This window comes from Atractosteus spatula, chromosome 5 (genome assembly GCF_055471065.1).
Source record: "Atractosteus spatula isolate fAtrSpa1 chromosome 5, fAtrSpa1.hap1, whole genome shotgun sequence".
In the NCBI taxonomy this organism is placed as follows: domain Eukaryota; kingdom Metazoa; phylum Chordata; class Actinopteri; order Semionotiformes; family Lepisosteidae; genus Atractosteus; species Atractosteus spatula.
In genome coordinates, this window is record NC_142710.1 from 1495149 (window position 1) to 1511347 (window position 16199).

At 55.7% G+C, this 16199-nt stretch overlaps 1 protein-coding gene across 1 annotated transcript; it reads left to right on the forward strand.

The window, feature by feature from the left end:
- The first annotated feature begins 290 nt into the window (after window positions 1-290).
- Window positions 291-16199, forward strand: LOC148833270 (uncharacterized). Its single transcript, XM_088915975.1, has 4 exons — window positions 291-1361; window positions 10229-10251; window positions 12025-12086; window positions 14004-16199. The coding sequence occupies exons 1-4, from the start codon at window positions 810-812 to the stop codon at window positions 14882-14884; spliced, it is 1518 nt and encodes a 505-aa protein (XP_088772101.1). The 5' UTR covers window positions 291-809; the 3' UTR covers window positions 14885-16199.

Below are 16199 nucleotides of genomic sequence, written 5' to 3' on the forward strand. Positions count from 1 at the left end.
AGGGACAGTGAAGAGATCTGATTTTATGCGTGAGCGCCCCCGTGGTTATAATTGTGTTATAACGTTTCGTTCTGAATGAACCCCAGGGGAAAGTCGTGGCGAGATGCCACATGAAATACTCTTTCCCGTACAGCTCCACCCGCCCGGGAAGGAAAGAATTTGACAGGAATGTCACGTGCTTGCCTGCCCGCAGCGGTGAAGAAAAACTACATTCCCGGTGCACCCTGGGTAAACACCCCCTTCTCGCACTTCCTCCCCCAACCGCGCTCGCTTCCGGTTCCCCCCCCGCCGGCTGGCGCGAGGGGGGGGGGGACGGGTTCCCGGTGGGGTGTGCAGACCCGCAGGACGGGCTCGGCTCGGCTCGCTTTCCTGGAAGCCTTGTTTCAAGCATTTTATAAACGGGACCCTAATCCCACTCCCCCTCTCCACCACGCTCAACTCCACTTCCCACTTCCCGCGACCGTCACGTCACGTCACGCCGTTTGGAAAGCGAAAGCGCCGGCTGCTGTTTTCGTGAAGTCAAGCAGCCGATACTTTCCTTTTCGCCCGGAGTGAGGTCGGGAGCCGACCGGTGTCTCCCTGGAGCAGCCCGTTTCCGGGCGGCTGGAGAGACCCGAACACACACCCGCTCGGCGAAGCTCCGTGTTTATATATATTTATTTTTTTTTAAAAAAAAGCTCCTGAGGAATAATAATTCCTCGCCGAGACGCGAGGAAGCGGCGTGCGGCCGTGTCGTGGAGTGTGGCGTCCGGCTGCCGTGTCTTTCCGGGCGGCGGGTGGTGCTGCTGGCGTTCAGACCCGCCGGGAAGATGGCGGCCGCCTCCTCCTTCTCCTCCTCCTCCTTCTCGCAGGGAGACTCCTCCCTGGAGGGGGAGCTGACCTGCCCCGTGTGCCTGGACATCTTCCAGGACCCCCGCCTGCTGCCCTGCGGCCACAACCTGTGCCTGCGCTGCGTGCGGGCCCTGGGGGCCCTGGAGGCCCCGGGGGGGCCGATCCGGTGCCCCGAGTGCCGGCAGGAGTGCGGCCCCGAGGAGCCGCGGCAGAACTACCGGCTGGCCAACATCGCCCTGGACTTCCTGCGCCGGGACCGGGTCGGGGACGGGACGGCGCCGGTGCCCTGCGACACCTGCCCCCAGGGCGGCGCGCCGGCGGCCAGGACCTGCCTGCAGTGCGAGGTGTCCCTCTGCCTGGACCACCTGCGGCCGCACCTGGAGCGCCCCGCCTACGCCCACCACCCCCTGGTCCAGCCCCTGCCGGACCCCCGGGCCCAGCGCTGCCCGCGGCACGGCCAGGCGGCCCGGTTCTACTGCACCCAGAGGAAGCGGCACCTCTGTCCCGCCTGTGTGCTGGAGGAGGAACAGGTGAGGGCAGAGAGAGAGAGAGACAGGCCTTCAGGTGTCACTGCGCTCAGAGCAGGTGAGGGCAGAGAGAGAGAGAGAGACAGGCCTTCAGGTGTCACTGCGCTCAGAGCAGGTGAGGGCAGAGAGAGAGAGAGAGACAGGCCTTCAGGTGTCACTGCGCTCAGAGCAGGTGAGGGCAGAGAGAGAGAGAGAGACAGGCCTTCAGGTGTCACTGCGCTCAGAGCAGGTGAGGGCAGAGAGAGAGAGAGACAGGCCTTCAGGTGTCACTGCGCTCAGAGCAGGTGAGGGCAGAGAGAGAGAGAGAGAGACAGGCCTTCAGGTGTCGCTGCGCTCAGAGCAGGTGAGGGCAGAGAGAGAGAGAGACAGGCCTTCAGGTGTCACTGCGCTCAGAGCAGGTGAGGGCAGAGAGAGAGAGACAGGCCTACAGGTGTCACTGCGCTCAGAGCAGGTGAGGGCAGAGAGAGAGAGAGAGAGAGACAGGCCTTCAGGTGTCGCTGCGCTCAGAGCAGGTGAGGGCAGAGAGAGAGAGAGACAGGCCTACAGGTGTCGCTGTGCTAAGAGCAGGTGAGGGCAAAGAGAGAGAGAGAGAGACAGACAGGTCTTCAGGTGTCGCTGTGCTCAGAGCAGGTGAGGGCAGAGAGAGAGAGAGACAGGCCTACAGGTGTCGCTGCGTTCAGAGCAGGTGAGGGCAGAGAGAGAGAGAGACAGGCCTACAGGTGTCGCTGCGCTCAGAGCAGGTAAGGACAGAGAGAGAGAGAGACAGGCCTTCAGGTGTCACTGCGCTCAGAGCAGGTGAGGGGAGAGAGAGAGAGAGACAGGCCTTCAGGTGTCGCTGTGCTCAGAGCAGGTGAGGGCAGAGAGAGAGAGAGACAGGCCTACAGGTGTCACTGCGCTCAGAGCAGGTGAGGGCAGAGAGAGAGAGAGAGACAGGCCTTCAGGTGTCACTGCGCTCAGAGCAGGTGAGGGCAGAGAGAGAGAGAGAGACAGGCCTTCAGGTGTCACTGCGCTCAGAGCAGGTGAGGGCAGAGAGAGAGAGAGAGAGAGAGAGAGACAGGCCTTCAGGTGTCGCTGCGCTCAGAGCAGGTGAGGGCAGAGAGAGAGAGAGAGAGAGAGAGACAGGCCTACAGGTGTCACTGCGCTCAGAGCAGGTGAGGACAGAGAGAGAGAGACAGGCCTTCAGGTGTCACTGCGCTCAGAGCAGGTGAGGGCAGAGAGAGAGAGAGACAGGCCTTCAGGTGTCACTGCGCTCAGAGCAGGTGAGGGCAGAGAGAGAGAGACAGGCCTACAGGTGTCACTGCGCTCAGAGCAGGTGAGGGCAGAGAGAGAGAGAGAGAGAGAGACAGGCCTTCAGGTGTCGCTGCGCTTAAAGCAGGTGAGGGCAGAGAGAGAGAGAGACAGGCCTACAGGTGTCGCTGTGCTAAGAGCAGGTGAGGGCAGAGAGAGAGAGAGACAGGCCTACAGGTGTCGCTGTGCTAAGAGCAGGTGAGGGCAAAGAGAGAGAGAGAGAGACAGACAGGTCTTCAGGTGTCGCTGTGCTCAGAGCAGGTGAGGGCAGAGAGAGAGAGAGACAGGCCTACAGGTGTCGCTGCGTTCAGAGCAGGTGAGGGCAGAGAGAGAGAGAGACAGGCCTACAGGTGTCGCTGCGCTCAGAGCAGGTAAGGACAGAGAGAGAGAGAGACAGGCCTACAGGTGTCGCTGCGTTCAGAGCAGGTGAGGGCAGAGAGAGAGAGAGACAGGCCTTCAGGTGTCACTGCGCTCAGAGCAGGTGAGGGGAGAGAGAGAGAGAGACAGGCCTTCAGGTGTCACTGCGCTCAGAGCAGGTGAGGGGAGAGAGAGAGAGAGACAGGCCTTCAGGTGTCACTGCGCTCAGAGCAGGTGAGGGCAGAGAGAGAGAGACAGGCCTTCAGGTGTCACTGCGCTCAGAGCAGGTGAGGGCAGAGAGAGAGAGAGAGACAGGCCTTCAGGTGTCACTGCGCTCTGAGCAGGTGAGGGCAGAGAGAGAGAGAGAGACAGGCCTTCAGGTGTCACTGCGCTCAGAGCAGGTGAGGGCAGAGAGAGAGAGAGACAGGCCTACAGGTGTCGCTGTGCTCTGAGCAGGTGAGGGCAGAGAGAGAGAGAGACAGGCCTTCAGGTGTCACTGCGCTCAGAGCAGGTGAGGGCAGAGAGAGAGAGAGACGGGCCTTCAGGTGTCACTGCGCTCAGAGCAGGTGAGGGCAGAGAGAGAGAGAGAGAGAGAGAGACAGGCCTTCAGGTGTCGCTGTGCTCAGAGCAGGTGAGGGCAGAGAGAGAGAGAGACAGGCCTTCAGGTGTCACTGCGCTCAGAGCAGGTGAGGGCAGAGAGAGAGAGACAGGCCTACAGGTGTCGCTGCGCTCAGAGCAGGTGAGGGCAGAGAGAGAGAGAGACAGGCCTACAGGTGTCGCTGTGCTCTGAGCAGGTGAGGGCAGAGAGAGAGAGAGACAGGCCTTCAGGTGTCACTGCGCTCAGAGCAGGTGAGGGCAGAGAGAGAGAGAGAGAGAGAGACAGGCCTTCAGGTGTCACTGCGCTCAGAGCAGGTGAGGGCAGAGAGAGAGAGAGACAGGCCTTCAGGTGTCACTGCGCTCAGAGCAGGTGAGGGCAGAGAGAGAGAGACAGGCCTTCAGGTGTCACTGCGCTCAGAGCAGGTGAGGACAGAGAGAGAGAGACAGGCCTTCAGGTGTCACTGCGCTCAGAGCAGGTGAGGGCAGAGAGAGAGAGAGACAGGCCTTCAGGTGTCACTGCGCTCAGAGCAGGTGAGGGCAGAGAGAGAGAGAGACAGGCCTTCAGGTGTCGCTGCGCTCAGAGCAGGTGAGGGCAGAGAGAGAGAGAGACAGGCCTTCAGGTGTCACTGTGCTAAGAGCAGGTGAGGGCAAAGAGAGAGAGAGAGAGACAGACAGGTCTTCAGGTGTCGCTGTGCTCAGAGCAGGTGAGGGCAGAGAGAGAGAGAGACAGGCCTACAGGTGTCGCTGCGTTCAGAGCAGGTGAGGGCAGAGAGAGAGAGAGACAGGCCTACAGGTGTCGCTGCGCTCAGAGCAGGTAAGGACAGAGAGAGAGAGAGACAGGCCTACAGGTGTCGCTGCGTTCAGAGCAGGTGAGGGCAGAGAGAGAGAGAGACAGGCCTTCAGGTGTCACTGCGCTCAGAGCAGGTGAGGGGAGAGAGAGAGAGAGACAGGCCTTCAGGTGTCACTGCGCTCAGAGCAGGTGAGGGGAGAGAGAGAGAGAGACAGGCCTTCAGGTGTCACTGCGCTCAGAGCAGGTGAGGGCAGAGAGAGAGAGACGGGCCTTCAGGTGTCACTGCGCTCAGAGCAGGTGAGGGCAGAGAGAGAGAGAGAGAGACAGGCCTACAGGTGTCGCTGTGCTCTGAGCAGGTGAGGGCAGAGAGAGAGAGAGACAGGCCTTCAGGTGTCACTGCGCTCAGAGCAGGTGAGGGCAGAGAGAGAGAGACAGGCCTTCAGGTGTCACTGCGCTCAGAGCAGGTGAGGACAGAGAGAGAGAGACAGGCCTTCAGGTGTCACTGCGCTCAGAGCAGGTGAGGGCAGAGAGAGAGAGAGACAGGCCTTCAGGTGTCACTGCGCTCAGAGCAGGTGAGGGCAGAGAGAGAGAGAGACAGGCCTTCAGGTGTCGCTGCGCTCAGAGCAGGTGAGGGCAGAGAGAGAGAGAGACAGGCCTACAGGTGTCACTGTGCTCAGAGCAGGTGAGGGCAGAGAGAGAGAGAGAGACAGGCCTTCAGGTGTCACTGCGCTCAGAGCAGATGAGGGCAGAGAGAGAGAGAGACAGGCCTACAGGTGTCGCTGTGCTCAGAGCAGGTGAGGGCAGAGAGAGAGAGACAGGCCTTCAGGTGTCACTGCGCTCAGAGCAGATGAGGGCAGAGAGAGAGAGAGAGAGAGACAGGCCTTCAGGTGTCACTGCGCTCAGAGCAGGTGAGGGCAGAGAGAGAGAGAGACAGGCCTTCAGGTGTCGCTGCGCTCAGAGCAGGTGAGGACAGAGAGAGAGAGACAGGCCTTCAGGTGTCGCTGCGCTCAGAGCAGGTGAGGGCAGAGAGAGAGAGAGACAGGCCTACAGGTGTCGCTGTGCTCTGAGCAGGTGAGGGCAGAGAGAGAGAGAGACAGGCCTTCAGGTGTCACTGCGCTCAGAGCAGGTGAGGGCAGAGAGAGAGAGAGAGAGAGACAGGCCTACAGGTGTCACTGCGCTCAGAGCAGGTGAGGGCAGAGAGAGAGAGAGAGAGAGACAGGCCTTCAGGTGTCACTGCGCTCAGAGCAGGTGAGGGGAGAGAGAGAGAGAGACAGGCCTTCAGGTGTCACTGCGCTCAGAGCAGGTGAGGGCAGAGAGAGAGAGAGACGGGCCTTCAGGTGTCACTGCGCTCAGAGCAGGTGAGGGCAGAGAGAGAGAGAGACAGGCCTACAGGTGTTGCTGTGCTCTGAGCAGGTGAGGGCAGAGAGAGAGAGAGACAGGCCTACAGGTGTCGCTGTGCTCAGAGCAGGTGAGGGCAGAGAGAGAGAGAGAGACAGGCCTTCAGGTGTCACTGCGCTCAGAGCAGGTGAGGGCAGAGAGAGAGAGAGAGACAGGCCTTCAGGTGTCGCTGCGCTCAGAGCAGGTGAGGGCAGAGAGAGAGAGAGACAGGCCTTCAGGTGTCGCTGCGCTCAGAGCAGGTGAGGACAGAGAGAGAGAGACAGGCCTTCAGGTGTCACTGCGCTCAGAGCAGGTGAGGGCAGAGAGAGAGAGAGAGACAGGCCTTCAGGTGTCGCTGCGCTCAGAGCAGGTGAGGGCAGAGAGAGAGAGACAGGTCTTCAGGTGTCAGTGCGCTCAGAGCAGGTGAGGACAGAGAGAGAGAGAGAGAGAGAGAGAGAGAGAGAGAGAGACAGAGACAGAGACAGAGACAGAGACAGAGACAGAGACAGAGACAGACAGACAGACAGACAGACAGTACTCACTATTGATAAACATACAGAAAAGAATATTAAAGTATTGGCTACACCTAAAAAACAGCGACCAAAACTCCTACCACCACAAAGCCCTGCTGAGCCAAGAGCTGAGCCCAAAACAGAGCCCCCTGAGCCAGCTGGTCCTGAGGCTCACTGACCTGAGCCACACCGACACCAGCCAGCCTCAGGACAGCACTGCTAGAATCAAGCACAGCACAGATCACACAGCCATATCTCACACACTGGGACACACACACAACACTACCTCACACACTGAGACACACACAGAGAGAGGAGCCCCCTGAGCCAGCTGGTCCTGAGGCTCACTGACCTGAGCCACACCGACACCAGCCAGCCTCAGGACAGCACTGCTAGAATCAAGCACAGCACAGATCACACATCAATATCTCACACACTGGGACACACACAACACTACCTCACACACTGAGACACACACAGAGAGAGGAGCCCCCTGAGCCAGCTGGTCCTGAGGCTCACTGACCTGAGCCACACTGACACCAGCCAGCCTCAGGACAGCACTGCTAGAATCAAGCACAGCACAGATCACACAGCAATATCTCACACACTGGGACACACACACACACACAACACTACCTCACCCACTGGGACACACACAGAGAGAGGAGCCCCCTGAGCCAGCTGGTCCTGAGACTCACTGACCTGAGCCACACCGACACCAGCCAGCCTCAGGACAGCACTGCTAGAATCGAGCACAGCACAGATCACACATCAATATCTCACACACTGGGACACACAAACACAACATAAACTGGAATGCTACAGATCCCTAAACAGACAATACACACTAGCTCGAATATTTGACCAAGATAAGAAACAACAAAAAGAAACAGACCCTGACAAGTACAGGCTCAGTGACCCCAGCCTGGCCATAGAAACTGGACACAGGCAGACCTGGCTGCCCAGAGAGGACAGGCTCAGTGACCACAGCCTGGACAGAGACACTGGACACAGGCAGACCTGGCTGCCCAGAGAGGACAGGCTGTGCTCCCACTGCCAGCGGGGAGAAATAGAGACAGAGGTGCACTTCCTACTGCACTGACAGATACTCTGGGATTAGAGAAACATTCTTCCCTAAACTCAGAAATCTAGTCCCAGAGTTCCCACACCTGCCAGAATCACAACGGGTCCCAATCCTACTGGGAGAGGGAGGAGGGAACTCAGTTGAACTGGCAGCCCAGTATGTAATCTCCTGTCACAGCCTGAGGAACAGACAGTGAGCCTGTCTCTCAATAATAATAATACAGTGTGTGATCTCCTGTCACAGCCTGAGGAACAGACAATGAGCCTGTCTCTCAATAATAATAATACAGTGTGTGATCTCCTGTCACAGCCTGAGGAACAGTGAGCCTGTCTCTCAATAATAATAATACAGTGTGTGATCTCCTGTCACAGCCTGAGGAACAGACAGTGAGCCTGTCTCTCAATAATAATAATACAGTGTGTGATCTCCTGTCACAGCCTGAGGAACAGTGAGTCTGTCTCCCAATAATGCTCCTTCTGTCTACAGTATATGTCAATATTTTATAATATGTCATTGTTGTAAATGTTTGTAATATGTCTGTAGATTTTATATTAATGTTATTTTTTGTTTTGTTTCATGTAAATTTCATTATTTCATTTGGTTTGGCAACACTGATTGTACCCATCGGCCATGCTAATAAAGCACCTTGAATTTGAAATTTGAGAGAGAGAGGCCTTCAGGTGTCACTGTGCTCAGAGCAGGGCCAGGGCTAGAGAGGGGCTCCACAGGACTGGAGACCCCTGGACTGACGTGATGGGGGCTCCACAGGACTGGAGACCCCTGGACTGACATGAGAGGGACTCCACAGGACTGGAGACCCCTGGACTGACATGAGAGGGACTCCACAGGACTGGAGACCCCTGGACTGACATGAGAGGGGTTCCACAGGACTGGAGACCCCTGGACTGACATGAGAGGGACTCCACAGGACTGGAGACCCCTGGACTGACATGAGAGGGACTCCACAGGACTGGAGACCCCTGGACTGACATGAGAGGGGTTCCACAGGACTGGAGACCCCTGGACTGACATGAGAGGGGCTCCACAGGACTGGTGACCCCTGGACTGACGTGATGGGGGCTCCACAGGACTGGAGACCCCTGGAATGACATGAAAGGGGTTCCACAGGACTGGAGACCCCTGGACTGACATGAGAGGGGCTCCACAGGACTGGTGACCCCTGGACTGACGTGATGGGGGCTCCACAGGACTGGAGACCCCTGGACTGACATGAGAGGGACTCCACAGGACTGGAGACCCCTGGACTGACATGAGAGGGGCTCCACAGGACTGGTGACCCCTGGACTGACGTGATGGGGGCTCCACAGGACTGGAGACCCCTGGACTGACATGAGAGGGGCTCCACAGGACTGGTGACCCCTGGACTGACGTGATGGTGGCTCCACAGGACTGGAGACCCCTGGACTGACATGAGAGGGACTCCACAGGACTGGAGACCCCTGGACTGACATGAGAGGGGCTCCACAGGACTGGTGACCCCTGGACTGACGTGATGGGGGCTCCACAGGACTGGAGACCCCTGGACTGACATGAGAGGGGCTCCACAGGACTGGTGACCCCTGGACTGACGTGATGGTGGCTCCACAGGACTGGAGACCCCTGGACTGACATGAGAGGGACTCCACAGGACTGGAGACCCCTGGACTGACATGAAAGGGGTTCCACAGGACTGGAGACCCCTGGACTGACATGAGAGGGGCTCCACAGGACTGGTGACCCCTGGACTGACGTGATGGGGGCTCCACAGGACTGGAGACCCCTGGACTGACATGAGAGGGGCTCCACAGGACTGGTGACCCCTGGACTGATGTGATGGGGGCTCCACAGGACTGGAGACCCCTGGACTGACATGAGAGGGGCTCCACAGGACTGGTGACCCCTGGACTGACGTGATGGGGGCTCCACAGGACTGGAGACCCCTGGACTGACATGAGAGGGGCTCCACAGGACTGGTGACCCCTGGACTGATGTGATGGGGGCTCCACAGGACTGGAGACCCCTGGACTGACATGAGAGGGACTCCACAGGACTGGAGACCCCTGGACTGACATGAGAGGGGCTCCACAGGACTGGTGACCCCTGGACTGACGTGATGGGGGCTCCACAGGACTGGAGACCCCTGGACTGACATGAGAGGGGCTCCACAGGACTGGTGACCCCTGGACTGACGTGATGGTGGCTCCACAGGACTGGAGACCCCTGGACTGACATGAGAGGGACTCCACAGGACTGGAGACCCCTGGACTGACATGAGAGGGACTCCACAGGACTGGAGACCCCTGGACTGACATGAGAGGGGCTCCACAGGACTGGTGACCCCTGGAGTGACGTGATGGGGGCTCCACAGGACTGGAGACCCCTGGACTGACATGAGAGGGGCTCCACAGGACTGGTGACCCCTGGACTGACGTGATGGGGGCTCCACAGGACTGGAGACCCCTGGACTGACATGAGAGGGGCTCCACAGGACTGGTGACCCCTGGACTGACGTGATGGTGGCTCCACAGGACTGGAGACCCCTGGACTGACATGAGAGGGACTCCACAGGACTGGAGACCCCTGGACTGACATGAAAGGGGTTCCACAGGACTGGAGACCCCTGGACTGACATGAGAGGGGCTCCACAGGACTGGTGACCCCTGGACTGACGTGATGGGGGCTCCACAGGACTGGAGACCCCTGGACTGACATGAGAGGGGCTCCACAGGACTGGAGACTGATGGGATGAAAAGGAGGTCCTCTCTCCATGCCTGGTTGATTAGTTCGGTGAAGAGACGACAGGCTTGCTTGGTTGTTGAGAGGAAGTGTTCACAACTCATCCAGAATTTTCCCCTTTTTCTTCCAGAACAACAGTTCTATCCCGAGAAAGTAAGTATCTCTTTTTCTGTAATGATATTAAAACTATATCACCCCCCCAGCCCCCAGCCTTTTAGCAAGCACGCTGCTGAGACAGTGTGGCACAGTCTGCGCAAGATGACTTCGGCTGTGAATTCACTGTAGATCTGAGATAGTGTGCATGTATAGTAGAGAGATTCTGACTCAAGCACATAGACACAAACACTGAGAGACACACACACACAAACACACACACTGACAGACACACACACACAGACACAAACACTGACAGACACACACAAACACACACAAAGACACACACAATGTTACACAAACTGCCAGACACACACACATAAACACACAGACACAAACACTGACAGACACCCACACACTGAGAGACACACACACACAAACACACACAAACTGACAGACACACACAAACACACAGACACAAACACTGACAGACACACACAAAGACACAGACGCGCACACTGACAGACACACACACAAACTGACAGACACACACAAACACACAGACACAAACACTGACAGACACACACAAAGACACAGACGCGCACACTGACAGACACCCACACACTGACAGACACACACACAGACATGCACGCAGACACACACACAAACTGACAGACACATACACAAAGACACAGACGCACACCCTGACAGACGGAGACACACAAAGACACAGACACATAGCAACAGCAGACCTGGCTCATGTTTCAGGTCAGATGGGCCCTGTGTTTAGGGGAGGGGTTACGGTCTCAAGTTGGGATAACATAAAAAAATCAGGGGTAAATATTGAGATATTCAGGGCTGCTGGAAAGTGCCAAACCTGAAGAACAGGGTGATAAAATTTTGTGTTTTTCTTGTGACTTTCAGCTGTGAACCTGGAGACTGTAGCTCAGCTCGCTGTTGTAGGCAGACTGGGGATTCTCTTACATATACTTACAGCATAGTATGAGAAGGATATGATACATGATAGCCCCTTCCATTTGTGTTTCACAAACCGGCTTCCAAATTACAGCTCTGTATTTGTCACAGGGTGCTGCTTTGTGGGCGAATTGAACATGTTTTTGCACAGAGGGGGGAACAAGCTGCCCAGCCCTGTTGTTGAAGCCGATACCCTGGCTCCTCTCCAGACACAGCTGGGTGAGCTCCTCCAGTCAGGACAGGAGGCTCTTCTTACACAGAGGGTGGTGGGGGTGGGGAACAAGCCGCCCAGCCATGTTGTTGAAGCCGATACCCTGGCTCCTCTCCAGACACAGCTGGGTGAGCTCCTCCAGTCAGGACAGGAGGCTCTTCTTTACACAGAGGGGGGTGGGGGTGGGGAACAAGCTGCCCAGCCCTGTTGTTGAAGCCGATACCCTGGCTTCTCTCCAGACACAGCTGGGTGAGACCCTCCAGTCAGGACAGGAGGCTCTTCTTTACACAGAGGGTGGTGGGGGTGGGGAACAAGCTGCCCAGCCCTGTTGTTGAAGCCGATACCCTGGCTTCTCTCCAGACACAGCTGGGTGAGACCCTCCAGTCAGGACAGGAGGCTCTTCTTTACACAGAGGGTGGTGGGGGTGGGGAACAAGCTGCCCAGCCCTGTTGTTGAAGCCGATACCCTGGCTCCTCTCCAGACACAGCTGGGTGAGAGGCTCAGAACAATTATCTAGAGACCAAACGGGTCAGCCAGACTGAGGGGCCCCCTCTCGCCTATTATAACAGGCTGGATTCAGAACCGCGTCTTGATCGGGAGGTACCGGTACCGGAGACTGGGACCATGTTATCTTCTTTTGTCCGCAGCAGGAGTGAGGAGCCGAGGAGCTCAGCGGTTCCGGCGGCCCATCGGGACAGGAGCCCGACCCGTATGTGTCCCGTGTGAAACATGTCCGTGCTCCAGCGCATCAGCGCCCGACTCATCAACAAGGCTGACTGGAGTGGGCTCTGGTGTAGCTCAGATACAAACAACACACCTATAAACACACATTACACTGACACAACACACACAGACACTATTACACTGACACAACAGCTCATATTACACTGACACAACAGCACAGACACTATTACACTGACACAACAGCTCATACTGTATTACATTGACACAAGAGCACAGACACTATTACACTGACACAACAGCTCATATTACACTGACACAACAGCTCATATTACACTCACACAACACACACAGACACTATTACACTGACACAACAACACAGACAGTATTACACTCACACAACACACACAGACACTATTACACTGACACAACAGCTCATATTACACTGACACAACAGCACAGACACTATTACACTGACACAACAGCTCATATTACACTCACACAACACACACAGACACTATTACACTGACAGCTCATATTACACTCACACAAGACACACAGACACTATTACACTGACACAACAACACAGACACTATTACACTGACACAACAACACAGACAGTATTAGACTCACACAGAAACACACACATCCACACAGTGGTATGCTCACAGAAACACACACGCAGTGGTACGCTCACACAGAAACACACACACAGTGGTACACTCACAGAAACACGCAGTGGTACGCTCACAGAAACACACACGCAGTGGTACACTCACACAGAAACACACACACAGTGGTACACTCACAGAAACACACACGCAGTGGTACGCTCACAGAAACACACACGCAGTGGTACGGTCACAGAAACACACATGCAGTGGTACGCTCACAGAAACACACACGCAGTGGTACACTCACACAGACACACACACAGTGGTACACTCACAGAAACACACACGCAGTGGTACACTCACAGAAACACACACAGTGGTACACTCACACAGACACACACAGTGGTACACTCACAGAAACACACGCAGTGGTACGCTCACACAGACACACAGTGGTACACTCACACAGACACACGCAGTGGTACACTCACAGAAACACACACGCAGTGGTACACTCACACAGACACACACGCAGTGGTACGCTCACACAGACACACACACAGTGGTACACTCACAGAAACACACGCAGTGGTACACTCACAGACACACACACAGTGGTACGCTCACACAGACACACACACAGTGGTACACTCACAGAAACACACACGCAGTGGTACACTCACAGACACACACGCAGTGGTACGCTCACAGAAACACACACGCAGTGGTACGCTCACAGAAACACACACGCAGTGGTACGCTCACACAGACACACACGCAGTGGTACGCTCACAGAAACACACGCAGTGGTACGCTCACAGAAACACACATGCAGTGGTACGCTCACAGAAACACACGCAGTGGTACACTCACACAGACACACACAGTGGTACGCTCACAGAAACACATTCGCAGTGGTACACTCACAGAAACACACATGCAGTGGTACGCTCACACAGACACACACGCAGTGGTACGCTCACAGAAACACACATGCAGTGGTACGCTCACAGAAACACACGCAGTGGTACACTCACACAGACACACACAGTGGTACGCTCACAGAAACACATTCGCAGTGGTACACTCACAGAAACACACATGCAGTGGAACGCTCACAGAAACACACATGCAGTGGTACGTCACAGAAACACACACGCAGTGGTACACTCACACAGACACACACACAGTGGTACAGTCACAGAAACACACACGCAGTGGTACACTCACAGACACACGCGCGTACACACACACAGACACACACACAGTGGTACACTGACACACATACAGTGGTACACACACACAAACTCACACTCTGCTCCTGTCAGCAGGCTTGCGACCGAGGCTGGCCGAGGAGGAGGAAGAGGTATTGAGCTATTTGTATGCCTCTGAGGACCCCTCCAGCCACAATGAGGAAGAGGAGAGCCGCGGGGGTGGGGACTATGTGGTGGAAGAGGAGGAGGAGCTGGCGGAAGGGAGCGGGGAGGAAGAAGAGGAGGACGAGGAGGAGGAAGAGGAAGAGGAGTCAGACCAAGAGAATTCTCCTGAGGACCGCTCCAGCCACGACGAGGAAGAGGAGAGCTGCGGGGGTGGGGACTATGTGGTGGAAGAGGAGGAGGAGCGGGCGGAAGGGAGCGGGGAGGAAGAGGAGGAGGAGGAGGAAGAGGTATTGAGCTATTTGTATGCCTCTGAGGACCCCTCCAGCCACGATGAGGAAGAGGAGAGCTGCGGGGGTGGGGACTATGTGGTGGAAGAGGAGGAGGAGCTGGCGGAAGGGAGCGGGGAGGAAGAGGAGGACAGCTGTGGAGAGGGTGAGGATGAGGAGCACTTCCAAGGCCATGATGAAGACCAAGAAGAGAATGACTTTCATGCGCTTGAGGAGTATGATGGAGAGAGCGAGGAAGAGGAAGATACTGCCACTTCTGCCTTTGAGGAACTCTTCACTGAAGACGAGGAAGAGGAGGAGATTGGCACCCCTGCTACTGAGGAGTACTCTGGAGTCTGTGATGAAGACGAGGAAGAGGAGTTCTTCGGAGACCGTGATGAACATGAGGAAGTGGGGGAGATTGGGACCCCTGCCATTGAGGAGTACTCTGGAGTCCGTGATGAAGATGAGGAAGAGGAGGAGATCAGCACATCCGAAGATGAAGGCAGCGATGCGTACTTGGATGCAGATTATGGGGGGGAGGAGGAATACTCCTCTTCCAGCTGAGGAGGAGGAAGAGGAGATGCCGGGTGAGCCAGAAGCCCCCTGAAGGTTCCTTGGCGCCCTCTGCAGGCCTGGCGGCGTTCCTGCGCCGTGTAGGGGCTCAGCATGGTGCTCGGTCGCAGGCTGAGCAACGACACCGATGTGTCTGGTGCACTTTTCTCAACTACCTCCTTTCTGATCTCGAGCTTAACTGTGTGTGTGTCTGATAGTGTTAGTATTCCCACTGTGGGTGTGTCTGATACACTGTAAATATTCCCACTGTGAGTGTGTCTGATAGTGTTAGTATTCCCACTGTGGGTGTGTCTGATACACTGTCAATATTCCCAATGTGAGTGTGTCTGATAGTGTCAGTATTCCCACTGTGGGTGTGTCTGATACACTGTCAATATTCCCACTGTGAGTGTGTCTGATAGTGTCAGTATTCCCACTGTGGGTGTGTCTGATACACTGTCAATATTCCCACTGTGAGTGTGTCTGATAGTGTTAGTATTCCCACTGTGGGTGTGTCTGATACACTGTCAATATTCCCACTGTGAGTGTGTCTGATAGTGTCAGTATTCCCACTGTGGGCGTGTCTGATCCAGTGTCAGTATTCCCACTGTGGGTGTGTCTGATACACTGTCAATATTCCCACTGTGAGTGTGTCTGATAGTGTCAGTATTCCCACTGTGGGCGTGTCTGATACACTGTCAATATTCCCAATGTGAGTGTGTCTGATAGTGTCAGTATTCCCACTGTGGGCGTGTCTGATAGTGTTAGTATTCCCAATGTGAGTGTGTCTGATACACTGTCAATATTCCCACTGTGAGTGTGTCTGATAGTGTCAGTATTCCCACTGTGGGCGTGTCTGATCCAGTTTTATTATTCCCACTGTGGGCGTGTCTGATCCAGTGTCAGTATTCCCACTGTGGGCGTGTCTGATCCAGTTTTATTATTCCCACTGTGGGCGTGTCTGATCCAGTTTTATTATTCCCACTGTGGGCGTGTCTGATCCAGTTTTATTATTCCCACTGTGGGTGTGTCTGATCCAGTGTCATTATTCCCACTGTGGGTGTGTCTGATACACTGTCAATATTCCCAATGTGAGTGTGTCTGATAGTGTCAGTATTCCCACTGTGGGCGTGTCTGATCCAGTTTTATTATTCCCACTGTGGGCGTGTCTGATCCAGTGTCAGTATTCCTGCTCCTGGTGTCTCAGATTCGGGGCTGCCATTTTTATTTTCTCTGGAAACTGAACCTATAAGGACTCGGACAGACTTTACTGCCTTTTGTTGTCAAAGAAGATGTTGAATTGAGCTGTTAATAAAACGTGTATTTC

Coding starts and splice junctions, on each gene's coding strand:
- LOC148833270 (XM_088915975.1), top strand. CDS start 810: ATGGCGGCCGCCTCCTCCTTCTCCTCCTCCTCCTTCTCGCAGGGAGAC. Junction 1,362..10,228: donor GTGTGCTGGAGGAGGAACAG/GTGAGGGCAGAG, acceptor TTTTTCTTCCAG/AACAACAGTTCTATCCCGAG. Junction 12,087..14,003: donor TCGGGACAGGAGCCCGACCC/GTATGTGTCCCG, acceptor TCCTGTCAGCAG/GCTTGCGACCGAGGCTGGCC.